The following is a 13169-nucleotide window of genomic DNA, read 5'->3' on the forward strand; positions in this document are numbered from 1 at the left end:
ATAAAAATAATTTCTTTATCATATATTTCTTTATTTACATCAAAATACATCAATTAAATATTAAAATACATTTAAAAAAAAATCAATATTCAAATATATATATATATAAAAAAAAAATGTAACAATGGACGGCATTAGTTGCAACTTAATATTAATTTGAAGTATAAAATCAGTATAAAATTAATTTAAATTTAATAAGTCATAACATTTTTGTAGTTTATTACAAATTTTTAAAATTAATAACAGGTTATCTAGGTGCATTCATTTAATTAAAGGTAAAAAAAGAATATCATTATAATAATATATTTCAATGTTTTTTAAAATGTGTTCCACCTTTTTATTTTATACCTTTAGTGTCTCATTAAAATTATAATTTAATTTAAGTTTTTAAATATATGGAACACTAACAATTGTATTATATTTAACTACAAAATAAATATACTTAAAAAAAAAATACTGATCAAATTATGAGATTCAATTAAGTGTTGAGTTGGAAAAAAAAATTTTTTTGGTCATACTAGAAATTTTAATTATTTTATTTAAAATTATAATTATAATATTAAATAGTATAATAGATTATAATGATTATATTATTGCTTATTGCATTTACGACTTTGTTCAAAGAAGGTATTTTACCTAACCTACAAGTTATAGCATTTGTTCAAATTTTGCAATGTTATATACTTCTGCAGATTATATATTAGTATCATATCATAATATAATAATAAAAAAAACTTAACTTTTAAATATCAGTGAGTTATGGCTTTCTAATTAGTTGAATTACAAATCATGGTGCATTGTTAAGAATACAGCATTTAGTATTAATAATATGTGGCTTTGGACAACCATTATGTTGCAATGAATTTATTTCTGATAGATACTTGATAGAAATGCGTATTAAACGTGCTCTCATGCTATTAAAAATCATTAATAATTTTTTTTTAATTAGTTTAGTGTAAGCAGACGTCGGGAGGAAGTAATGCGAAAGCGGTTCCCTCCCGGTCGTCGGTTCAAACAGAAAAAAAAAAAAAAGTGTAAGCAGACGTAAAAATATTTTAGCCAGTCTTGGAATATCTAATTCAATTTTTATAAATATTTCTTAGTTTACTAAATTTAGATTTTGAAATTGTGCTTAATTAATACTTAAATTAAAACTAAAGCACCTAATAATAAAATTGTATTATGTAATTAAATTGTAGTAAATGTTAACTACGAGAATAGTAACAATAGAGATAAATTTTGTTGGAACAGACAATTGTACGGCGTTATTGAAAATTGGGCAATAAGGACATTGGCTACTACCACATACTTCACAAATATTCAACAAATATGTTGGTAAAGCATCAAATATTGTTTCGTTGAATCGTTCTAAAAAATAAATACATATATTTCAATTTTAATTAGTAAAATGTATTGAAAAAAAAACTTTAATGATTTATAAAAATAAAAACATACCAGGAGCATAATAATCATATACACGAACAGGAAGATAACGTGACATATTTGCTACAGGATACCATCTTTCAACAGTAAATTTAACACATGTTTCTGATTCATCCAACTATTAATACATAAAAAAAATATTAATTTTTATACGGCATGCATATAAAAATATAAAAGTATAATGATGTTACATAATCAAAGTAAAACAACAGCTTTCCAGGGAAAAATCGAGCTCTTTGTAAATTTGGAACGGTTCTTTGCAATACATAAGCGTCTAAATTTTGTTGTTGCACTATATATCCAGTTGGAATAGCAACATCCAAAACAGCTAGTCCTGATCTAGGAGACTCGTCCATGTAAGTCCATCTAAATTATAAAATATTTAGTAACTCAAATAAATTATGTCTTAATTATTTATACTTTTGACAACTGCGATAAGTAATATGAGATTGATTGCGACCATGAAAATCTGCACGTGTTACTATTCCAAAGGCTTGTTCAGGTGGTGCTGTTTGGAATTTTGCCACATCAACATTATATTGAACAGACATTTGTAAAATAGCATAACCTGAACCTTTAGCTTGCACTTTGACAGTACCCCAAGCTTGTGGAATCTAAAATATACATGGAGAATTTAAGTTTAGGACTAGAGTAATACTTTAAACTTTATTTTTACCTCTATTTTTTGTAACTGAGCAATATTTGCACTATTAACTTTCAATACTTTTGTTTTTCCTGAAAGAGCTGTAGCTTCAACTGTAACAGTCAATGTAAATACATCTCTAAGTCTGTTTCTGTTTGTATATTCAATTAAAGCTTTCATGGCAATAGCTGTATCTTGTGTAGAGGCCCAACCACCATCTGTTAGTCTTTGCGAATTCAACCACTTAACAACATCATCAATATAAGGTTCTTTTCTAGCAACATAAACGAGTAAAGCATATGCTGTTGTTTCTATATTGATAGAGTCATATTTATATGGCAGGCGTGGTAATAAAAATGGTTTTTGATTCTCCATTTTTGTTGGAGGTAAAGGTACAAATTCTTTACCCCAATACATCAATCCACCTATAAAATTCAATAATAAATGTTATTTGATCATAGAAGTAACTAATTATGCAAGCAACATCCTAACCATAGAATTATGAAAATTCATAGACAAACTAAAAATCAATTTGTTCATATCACCAAATTTTAATTATTTTAAAATAAAATGCAAATTTGGTGGTCATATAAAAAAGGGTTACCGACAAACAAGTTATACCAGCTGTTTTCATCTGCTTTATGATTACTTTAAATAAATATGGTTTAATCTCTTTTAATTGGTTTTTTTTTTATGATCTTCGATAGAACAAATGCTTTGTAAAAGTATGTACTTAGTACATAACTTACTGTGACACATTCACACATACTGACAAAACATTTTTATTTTATAATAAGTAATGAATTTTTTAATTAATAATATGTTTTGACAAACAATGATAATGTCAACTAAAATAAGTGTGAAAGTGTAAATAATTTGTACAAACGTAATGAGTGGGATAAAAAAAGAAGCAAAATTGGTTTTTCATCTACTTCCATTTTAAAAAAGTATTTTATTTAATTTCTCAATACCTAATTATTTAAATATGTAATTTTTATATTTCTTAATATTGATAATAGATTAAAACTTACAAAAAATATACTTTATCATTACTTAAGTTTTAGAATAAGTTGTAAACTAAGTGGTAAAAAACATACTAAGTTCATAAATTCATCAGTAAAGCACACATGACAACTAATAAATTCATAGCTATAATTATTTTATCTTATTTATATATTGTATTTTATTATATTCACTAAAAACTGTTATTATTTAGTATTTACTAATCTGTGTAATTAGGCCCACTTACAACTTAGATAAATAAATAAAACACTATAAAATATTATAAATTATTAAATGAGTAAAAAAACAAAACATACCTTCTCTTCTAGCATGCCTAGCTAATAAGGTAAATGCAACCTCAGCAAATGATGACTTGGTTAACATTAATGCATAAGTAACAAGTGCAATTTCATATGGTTCACCAGTCATATTTAATAAATTCATATTTTTTTCTAAATATTTTACAGCTCTACTTTCACCTTGAGCCAATTGGGAACCTAGACCCTATCATAAAATAAAAGAATAAATAAGAATTCAATTAAAATAAATATTAAATAAATATTAACCAACCCCTGATAGATCTTTTGCATTTGTTAATGTTATGAGAACTTGAGCAGTTAATGATATATTAGAAAATCTTTGTTGTCTATTTCCTCCAAATAAAATAGATCTGTGCATGGAACTATTAACTTTACGATCAGGAAACCATGTCACATCATAAAATGAACCTTCTTCAGTTTGATGTTTTAGTACCCACATTAAAGCTTTTGAAATTACCTGATGATTAAATAATTTAATATTGGTATATAATTAATGTTTTTAATAATATTCTTTTAAAAAATATTTATTAATTACTTGTGGATCAATAAATATGAAATTTTCCCACTCATAAAAATTTGCTTCTTGGAATACTCTAGCACAATATGAAGTCAACCATACACTTGGATAAGACATATTCCTAAAATTATAAATTTAATATTAGAAGAATAAAAAATCACAAAAGAAGAATCACCTACCAATCACTTCTGAAAAGACTAAATGATCCATCTTTGTTCATAAATGACAACATACGCTGATATCCAATATTCAAATGATAGAATGATTGTTTCTCCAGTGTTCGATCTCGTTGATTTGCATATCTCATATAAATTGTTGTATATAAATTAGCAGCAAAACTAAACATTGTTTGTTCAGCAGCATCCTGATAATTAAAAATTGAATAATCAATTTAATCAGTGCTAAATACTAATAATATATTAAATATTACCATGGGTAAATTAAGCAAAGATGTTGCATTAACAGGCATGGTGGGGAAAATTGGTCCAACAACATCTCCAACTAATGAAACATGAGCTTTGTTTGACCCATAAACATAGTAACGATCTATACTGTATGGTATAATTGGAGTTTCAGTTACATTTACATGCAAATATTGGAAAACATAAGCTCTGTTACTAAGATCTAAGATCATTGATTGATGTCGGTATTGAGGCACTCCATCAGACTATAAAAAAGATAGAATTATATTTTTTAATAAAAAAATAAATGATTAATATTAACAATTAAAAAATGATCATACATCAACATGTAAATTTCTTGTCACTCGATCACTAGCTATAAGTGTAGTAGCCTCAATATTTATAGTAATATCACCAAGTTTTGTAGGTACCACAGGTAGATAAACAGTTTCTGCATCTTGGGCTTTAATATAAACGAAAAATTGATGATCACCATGAGATGTTCTAGGATTATATGAGTTTACCTTAGAACATAGAAAAAAAAGTTACCAAATAAGCAAACATTATATTATATATATTTCATACTATTCCATCTTCTTCAACATGAACAAATTTATACGCATCAGAATCAAATAAAACAACAACAGCTTCAACACTACTGCACATATAGTTAAAAACAGTAACACGAATTCCAATCTGTTCACCTTCTTTACAATGTGTAGGCATTTCAACATTCATGAAAAATGGTAACACCCCAATATACTGTAAACCAAATAATTTTTTTTATTAATAATATTAATACTATATTATAAGTGATTAACTACTTACTTCAATAGGCTTTTTAATCATGCCAAAACCTTTAGAAGGACTTAAACTAAATGCAGTAATCATCCAATTAGCAGGTCGATGAGGTACATCTAAATCAAATATGAATCGCCCATGAGGTCCGATATTAATATCTCGCCACATCCATACATTATCATAATGTCTTTGTAGATGATTGTAACGGAACTTTCGAAAGTTATTAAATTCTGTACGATTATACAATGGGCCTATAACATATGAGAAATAAAAAGTTATAGTATTAATTAAAACATTTTTTAACACAATTAACATAAGAGTATTTTAAAAATACAAAAATACTGCAATTGATTATAATATTTTTAATTAAATTTTATAGTTTTAGAATGTGAACATAGATCCTAAAATAATTTAAAATAGCCTTAGAAATATATACTTACAATGAATAAAAATAATGGTAAAAAAATAAAAAAACCAGAAGTTGAAATTAGCAAAATGATTCGATTACCTGAGTATGATAAGGATCATAATAATCGCATATAACTAACAATGATTATTTTTCAATCAGAAGTAAAAAAAAAAAAAATTACTTTTTCAAACTGTGATAGTCTAACTAAAAATTTCAATTTTTTTTTTTAAATTATAATTAAATTTGTATGTTTTTATGTTGAATATAATGAAATAATCAGATTTGGACCATTATAATATTTCAATATTATAAGCTTACATAGTGCTTCATCAGTGCCATCATCACAATCAAAATGACCATCACATTTTCTATTAGCCAAATAACAGCGACCGCTAAGACATTCAGCATATCCTAGAGTTTGGTTACATAAAGTAATTCGCCTTGGTAGAATAACATCAGTAAATACAACTACACCAGCAAATCTAAAAAGAAAAGCATTATAAATATTAAATAGTATAGATTTTCAATAATAATTTTAATAAGTATATCAAATTAATAAATATAATTATCTATAATTAGTATTTTATTAGTATACTTACTCAAATGTACGGTTAGCATCTATCCCAAAAGTAGATGATGGAAAATAAACTATTTCATCAGGAGAACCTTCATGAGAAAGCCATGTATGCATAATTGTACCATTTGTATCCTCATCAAACCTTTCCATTTTAGTCAAAATCTAAGTTTCAATATATAAATTATTACAAAATATAATTTTTAAACTATATTACAAATTTTACTTTAGCGTATGTTAATTCATTTCCTGCTTGTAGACCATAGAATGGATAATCTAAACTAGATAATCCAACATAAGCTCCAGGTTCGCCATATACTGCTACTTCAACCTTTTCCCCACTTCTGCTTTTACGATTATTGATAAAAACAGTAAACTGTAATGATATAATATATTATAATAAGAACTTTTAGTAGTAGAAAAAAACTATAAATTTGATTAGTATTTATATATGTATAAATTATAAATTGAAATAATAATATATTATAATATAATTTAAATATATTTAATATATATACATTTATAAGATAATAATACACATTACATTTTATACACATAAGAAATTTTAATAATACAAACATTTAAACATATCTTTCCCCAAAAAGTATAAGATATTGTATTAATTTTGTACTAAAAAATGTAGATGAGTTACCGTAATAAACGTAAGTTGTTAAACTTACACATAAATTTTTTTGTCCACATAAATGATTTCCATTAGTTAAGTTACAAATTATATACTATTAAAATTATTAGAAATATAAATTTTTTTATAGAATATATAACTCGTTTCACATAAATTGTTTTAATGATTATACATAAAGAAAATGTCCATGTATACTGCCAGGCTTACAACTATTTTTAATGATATTTTTTAAACTCACATTATTTCTTGAAATTCCGTTCACTGGAAAAGTTAAGCTATCTGCAACTACATCCCCAAATTTACCAACATGATACACCAAAATAGTAGCAGCTGGTGCCATTTCAGCGGATAAAGTAACAGCAAATGTTCGGATTGTTGAAGCGTGTGTAACTTCGTGTCCAGTTACTAATATCAAACCTTTTGAGAGCAGGATATAATCAAATGATTCCAAATAGTAATTGCTTTGTACATGGAACACTATAAACTGTCCAACCTTTAAATTACAAATAAAAGTCAGTAAAAATAGAATGTCAAAAACAAATCGGACAAGATAATGAAACTAATAGACATATCTTTTTTTTTTTTTCACTTTGTGACAAGTGGTATTGTGTTTAAATTTAATGATCAAGATAGCATTCAATAGTAATTGATATATTTTTTTTTGGTATGAGCATTTGAACAATATTTATATTGTACATGTGAATGAAAAAAAAAAAAAATTAATTGAATAATATATATTACTATTAAGAATAATTTAGTTCAAAATTAATTAAATAAAAAAAAATAAAAAACTATTTTAGTATTTTAGAGTAGCCGAGTGGATTAAAGCGTCGATTGATTTTTTTCATTCTCTCCCTAATTCAATTATAATTTCAAGGGCCCCAATACTTATGCACACTCATTTTTTTACTACATTTTTTTTCTATTGATTACTTGTTTATTTTAATATAAGGTTATACCAAAAAATTCTTTAAAGTATTTTTCACTTTTATTTAAGTTTTTCAATACGATAGCGCATAAGTCATAATCAAAAATTTAAAAAAATATTATTGGTAAGCAATTAGTTCTTATACGCATAGCTTGAAATTAATTTATAAAATAGTGTATGGATAATAAATATTAAATTATAATAATACCTTAGCATCTTTAGTTGAAGTCCAAACTTTAAGATGATGTTGGCTAGGTGAATAATGAGTAAATAAAAGTAATTCTGAAGTTGATCGTTCACCATACATATCTTTAAATGATGCATATATTTTCATTGATTCAATATCTTTTAATACTTCTGAAGCACGTTTATCAGTTTCAAGACCTAAACAATGATTAAATAGTATATATATTTATTTTAAATGCTTATAAATTTTATTTATATAAGATTTACCTAATTCTGTACGTAAATATAATTTCATTTCGAATACTCCTTCATGATCTGTAGACATTTTTAACATTCTAGTATCTATAGTCCTACGACCACCAGATTTCATCATTACTTCAGCAGACATATCTAAACGACCAAGCAACAATCTGTATCTATCCAATGGTGATCCATCATGATGAGAAACAGTAATCTAATAAATGATGTTTATATTTTGTTAATAAAAATAAATGAAAGTACTATAACAGAAACAATTATTAAAATAAATAATAATTATTATACTTACATAAACAGAAAATGGCATAGCTGGTTTGAAAACTTGAGGAGAACCACCCAAAAATGAAACTCTAACTGAAGAGTTAAAAAACCTTGCAGTTGAATATCCTTCAACAATTTCATTTAAATATCTTTCTCCAACTGTGGCTGTTATAGTTACTTCAGTCTCTTCTAAAGTAGAAACTAATTGTTGCAACTCACTTAAAGGATATCTGAACTTATAAACACCATAAAACTGAAAATAAAAATATTAAAATAATCATTATGAGTTAAAAAATTAAATACTAATTTAAATGATGAATATTAAATGTCTTTAAATGTATTAAAATTTAAAATGAACTATATCAATATTTCAATATGTCAATTAAAACACTAACCCATTGTAGATGTGGTATTTGATTTATTCTTGAATATTCAGATTGCTTAGGATACCAAGAAGGGCGCTCTTCATCCTGCAAGAAAAGTGTAGGCAATTTTAAATATAATAGTATTCAATTACTTTTTAGAATTATATAAACAATTATTAGTTTAGCTTACAAAACTCAAATATTTTTCAATTACAGGACCATCATAATTTTTAAACCCATTTTTGAGTGGTCGAATCGTTGCTTTTAAAGTTAGATTTCCTTTTACAGGTCCTCCACTAGTGTAATTCGCCATTACATAGCCACTTAAGTATTTATCCGAATCGAGAAAATAAGCAGCCATTGTAACATTAACCTGATAAATTTAATAAATTAATAATTTATTATTAAAGTATTAATTATAAAATAAATGAAATATACCTCAAAACGAGTTTGATAATATTCTTCTACTAAAAATGTAACTTCTTCAATCTGCCCTTGAGCTACCACCTGAATGGTCCATTCTCCAAATACAGGCTGATCAGACATTTCATAATTTAAACTTACACATCCAAAGTTGGACTATAAGTAAAAAAAAATTAGTAAAAAAATGTAAATAAGTACTAGAATTTATATAGTTATATACTTGTCTTGAAAGCCAACGTCTCATAATATAGCGATTTGGATCGAGGATGTATACATCAACAGGATTATCAAAAGCTTTTAATTCTGTATTAATTGGAATTGCTCGGAAATATACTAAAATTAATATCATTTACATTTATTTACATCATCTAAATTTAAAATGTTTAATATCCATTCAAAATGTACATACCAATATCAGATTGTTTGTATATTGGTTTATCAGTTTGTATAAATATGGTCATAGATCGTTGAGAAAAATTTAGTCGAGTTTCGTTATTAAATGCATATCCACCAATTATTCCATCATATAATCCCTCTACTCTTAGTTTATAATCGCCAGTAACACTTGTAGCTGGAACCTAAATGTAGCAATAGAAATATAACAGATCACATTTTCTTCAGAGATTTGAAAAAAAAATTTAATATTGATTCTAACCAATAACAATAATGTTTCTTGGATCCCTTCTTTAATTAAACTTGTGTCAGAAGCTAATTCAACTCCATTTCTTTGAATTGAAGCTCTAACAGAAATTGGTTGTTTAGCTTTATAAACAGTAACTGCAACCTTATACACTTGACCTGGTCTAACCATTCGACTTGCAACCACAAAATAATTCCTAAAAAGATCAAAAATTAAAACGAATATAATAATTTTCCATTTCTACATTATAAACACTAAATAATAAAAATTGCTTACGCATCAGGAATGATTATGTTATTATCGTAATTATTTTTCCAATCATACAAATTATTGTATGATTTATCATTTTGTGATTTTGTAGTACGAACAAAATCATTTTCTTGAGGAACTTTGTATGATGGTGAAATATAGTCTTGTCCCACAGAAAGTTTTAAAATTAAAATAAGTATCAGATAAATAGACTTCATTTTGGAAAATCTGAAAGTATACAATAAATAGAACTATTAATTTAAACATATTATGCCTAATTATAACTTTATTAATATCTCATATTAAAATATAGATAAGAAAAACACAATAAATAATTAAATAAAAACCACCAGATCGATGTATTTATGAACCGTACCGATTAGGCACATTTGTCACTTTGTTTACTAATAACATGCTACTTTCAACTAACAAGCAACCGACTCCAACTAAATATCGATATAAATAAATGTTAAAACTGTACGTTTCTATAAAAATATTATGGCAAGCTTTAAACACTAATTTATTAAGTATATTAGTAAAATGGTAACTTGAATCATAATCATATAAGTAGACATGTTTAAATTTATGTAAACTCAGTTATCTTATGAAAATAAATCAACAGGTAGTTGATATGTTGAAAAAATGCTATCACAAGAAACATTAAAAAATAATATATTTTCCAGTTGAAATTAAATCTTTAATAATTTACATTAATCTTACAAATTATAATGAAATGAAAACATAACATTTATAAATATGTGTATTGGACAGAAATACAGGTGTATTGTACTATACCTATACCTACTACAATAACGTGTTAAATTAATTTGTATGATCCATTAAAATGCAAATCATAAATTCAGAGCATCGACAATGAAAATTAAAACCATATATGCCTTACAGTTAAAATTAAACACATCGTTCGTTTATAATTACAACAATCGAACTACAAAAGGTATACGCCCAAACATGATAAATACCTTAGATTTAAATTCCATTAACGAGTTATCATACACTGCATATTAAAAGCAATAAAAAGCAACACTTAGAAATGGACTTGTAAATATCTAGAAACTAAAAACAATATCACACAAAACCGTATACTAAAACTTAAAAAAAAATTACTAATTAAGCGCAAAACGCGCACGAGACGGAATTTACAATAAACTTATTTACTAACAAAAATATTTAACGTAACCTGTCACATACTATGGGCTAGCGTCCGGTGTAGTTATTCGATGAACATTGGTGTATTAGCCCCGCCCAGGTGTTCATTTGAATATTATGATAACAAAACAAAATATTCGCGCAGCGACCTCTAGCGAATTATTTCTAATATTCTTTCATATTGGGGTTCACAAATGAGACCAACAGATCTCGCTACTTAATAGCTAATTTTATAGTACTATATTATATTATTATTTCTATTGTTGGTATTTTATATTTATGATTATACATATTATTATTATTATTATTACATATTTATATATTATAATATGTGTTTAATCAATGCTATTACTAAGGCCGACCGCAGAAAGTTTTCTCTGTGGTTAAATATAGGGGGGGATCTAAAAAACAATAAACTTACCATAAATAAAATATAAGACATCGGAAGTTTAAACAAATTATTATTATTATTATTATTATTTACTCACTGGCCGGGGGAGGCCGTGCTTCCACCCCCCCCCCCCTCACCACTGCGGATGCCCTTGGCTATTACCACAGAATATAGATTAAATATATAAAGAATTAATAATAGATTTAATCTATTTCGTGCTATTACTTACAATTTCACAACGAACAGTTTTTCTTAAGAGGAGTTGCACAAATAGCCATTTTATGATTTATAATAATACAAGATTATTGTTTATGTTAGGTACCTACATCCTACATTATTCGTTAAGCAAGAAAACTATTACCTATTATTGTTATTAATATAATTTATACCTAATCAATTATTCTATTGCACTATTGCTTCATTTGTTAATTATTTTACAACATCGTATTCGCCATTATTTTGGTTTTACCGTTTTCTCTTGTTTATTAAGTATATTTTACATGTATTTGCACATTACAAACCTGCGTCATCACTACACATTAAATCTTTTAAGTCTTGTTCGGCTAATCCATCCGTTTCACTTGGGAGTTGTTTAATAATTGTTATAATCGTTATTTGTTACTTATTATACATTAATGATTCTTAACTTTTTCGGAACCAACCAAGAAACACTTTTATAAGATTTTATTGCGAATCACAATTCACAATCGTAAAATAAAATTGTATTAACAAGTTTAGATTTATTAGTTAATTGGTGTTTTATGAGTTGAGAGTAAGGCAGGTATAGACATTATGTGCGAGGAGGACGGTTTTTAAAATTTTAATATTGTTTTAACCATTAAATTCAAATCTTAGGTAAATCACAGATAATAGATAAAGAATGATTAAATAGGATAAGAATGGCTATTGGTTAAAGATTTTTGGTATGCATTATCATTTATCTTACTCCTTAGTGAGCGGCGAGCGAGCTTTCATTGAACATACAAGATAATTTTTTATGAATTTATTTACTAATGGTGTTTTTTTTCATAAAATATAAATCAGTTTAAAAATCTTGATCAAATTTAATATTTATTTGTACAATCGTAGTTTAAATACAGTATGTTTTTTATGATATTATAATGTAACTTATACAAACAAAAAAACTTCAAAATATATAATTGTATTTGTAAAAAAGCGGATAAGTGGATACCGTTCTGCTATACACTAGGTGCCGTATGGATCATTACCTACATACTATATATTATAGGAATGTTAAATATGAATCAAATGATATGTATCATTGTATACGAAAAACGATTCTAAACTAAGATGATTTGTCAGCCTAGGATATAATTTCCAGTAGTTGGTGAAAAGGGTGGTTTATGTTTTAATGGCCTGAATACACCAACATTTAAGTTCTTTTATAATTATTGTAAACTAAACTTATGTAAAATCTTGTATTAAATTTTCAACTCTTAGCTACTAGTGCAATAATTTTTTTTGAATTATACCTACAAAATAATTTACAAATATTCAGGATTTTGACGAATTGTTGTCAATTTTTGA

At 25.8% G+C, this 13169-nt stretch overlaps 1 protein-coding gene across 2 annotated transcripts; it reads right to left on the reverse strand.

Annotated features, from left to right (window-relative positions):
* Positions 1–7: 7 nt before the first annotated feature.
* On the reverse strand, positions 8–11270 carry LOC114122098 (CD109 antigen). Of its 2 annotated transcripts, none has more exons than XM_027984662.2 (28): positions 11044–11270; positions 10091–10291; positions 9830–10010; positions 9584–9752; positions 9395–9507; positions 9190–9330; positions 8942–9124; positions 8782–8856; positions 8415–8639; positions 8135–8321; positions 7890–8065; positions 6992–7246; positions 6337–6486; positions 6136–6275; positions 5855–6018; positions 5155–5378; positions 4912–5088; positions 4668–4850; positions 4356–4592; positions 4105–4289; positions 3944–4046; positions 3659–3865; positions 3406–3592; positions 2120–2511; positions 1864–2057; positions 1635–1809; positions 1456–1561; positions 8–1368 (listed from the first exon to the last, which is right to left on the reverse strand). In XM_027984662.2, the coding sequence occupies exons 2-28, from the start codon at positions 10279–10281 to the stop codon at positions 1181–1183; spliced, it is 4908 nt and encodes a 1635-aa protein (XP_027840463.1). In that variant the 5' UTR covers positions 10282–10291; positions 11044–11270; the 3' UTR covers positions 8–1180. The 2 variants fall into 2 exon arrangements, with proteins under 2 accessions (XP_027840463.1, XP_027840462.1); XM_027984661.2 differs by lacking the exon at positions 11044–11270 and adding an exon at positions 10440–10492.
* Positions 11271–13169: the final 1899 nt, after the last annotated feature.

Source organism: Aphis gossypii, chromosome 3 (genome assembly GCF_020184175.1).
Source record: "Aphis gossypii isolate Hap1 chromosome 3, ASM2018417v2, whole genome shotgun sequence".
NCBI lineage: Eukaryota > Metazoa > Arthropoda > Insecta > Hemiptera > Aphididae > Aphis > Aphis gossypii.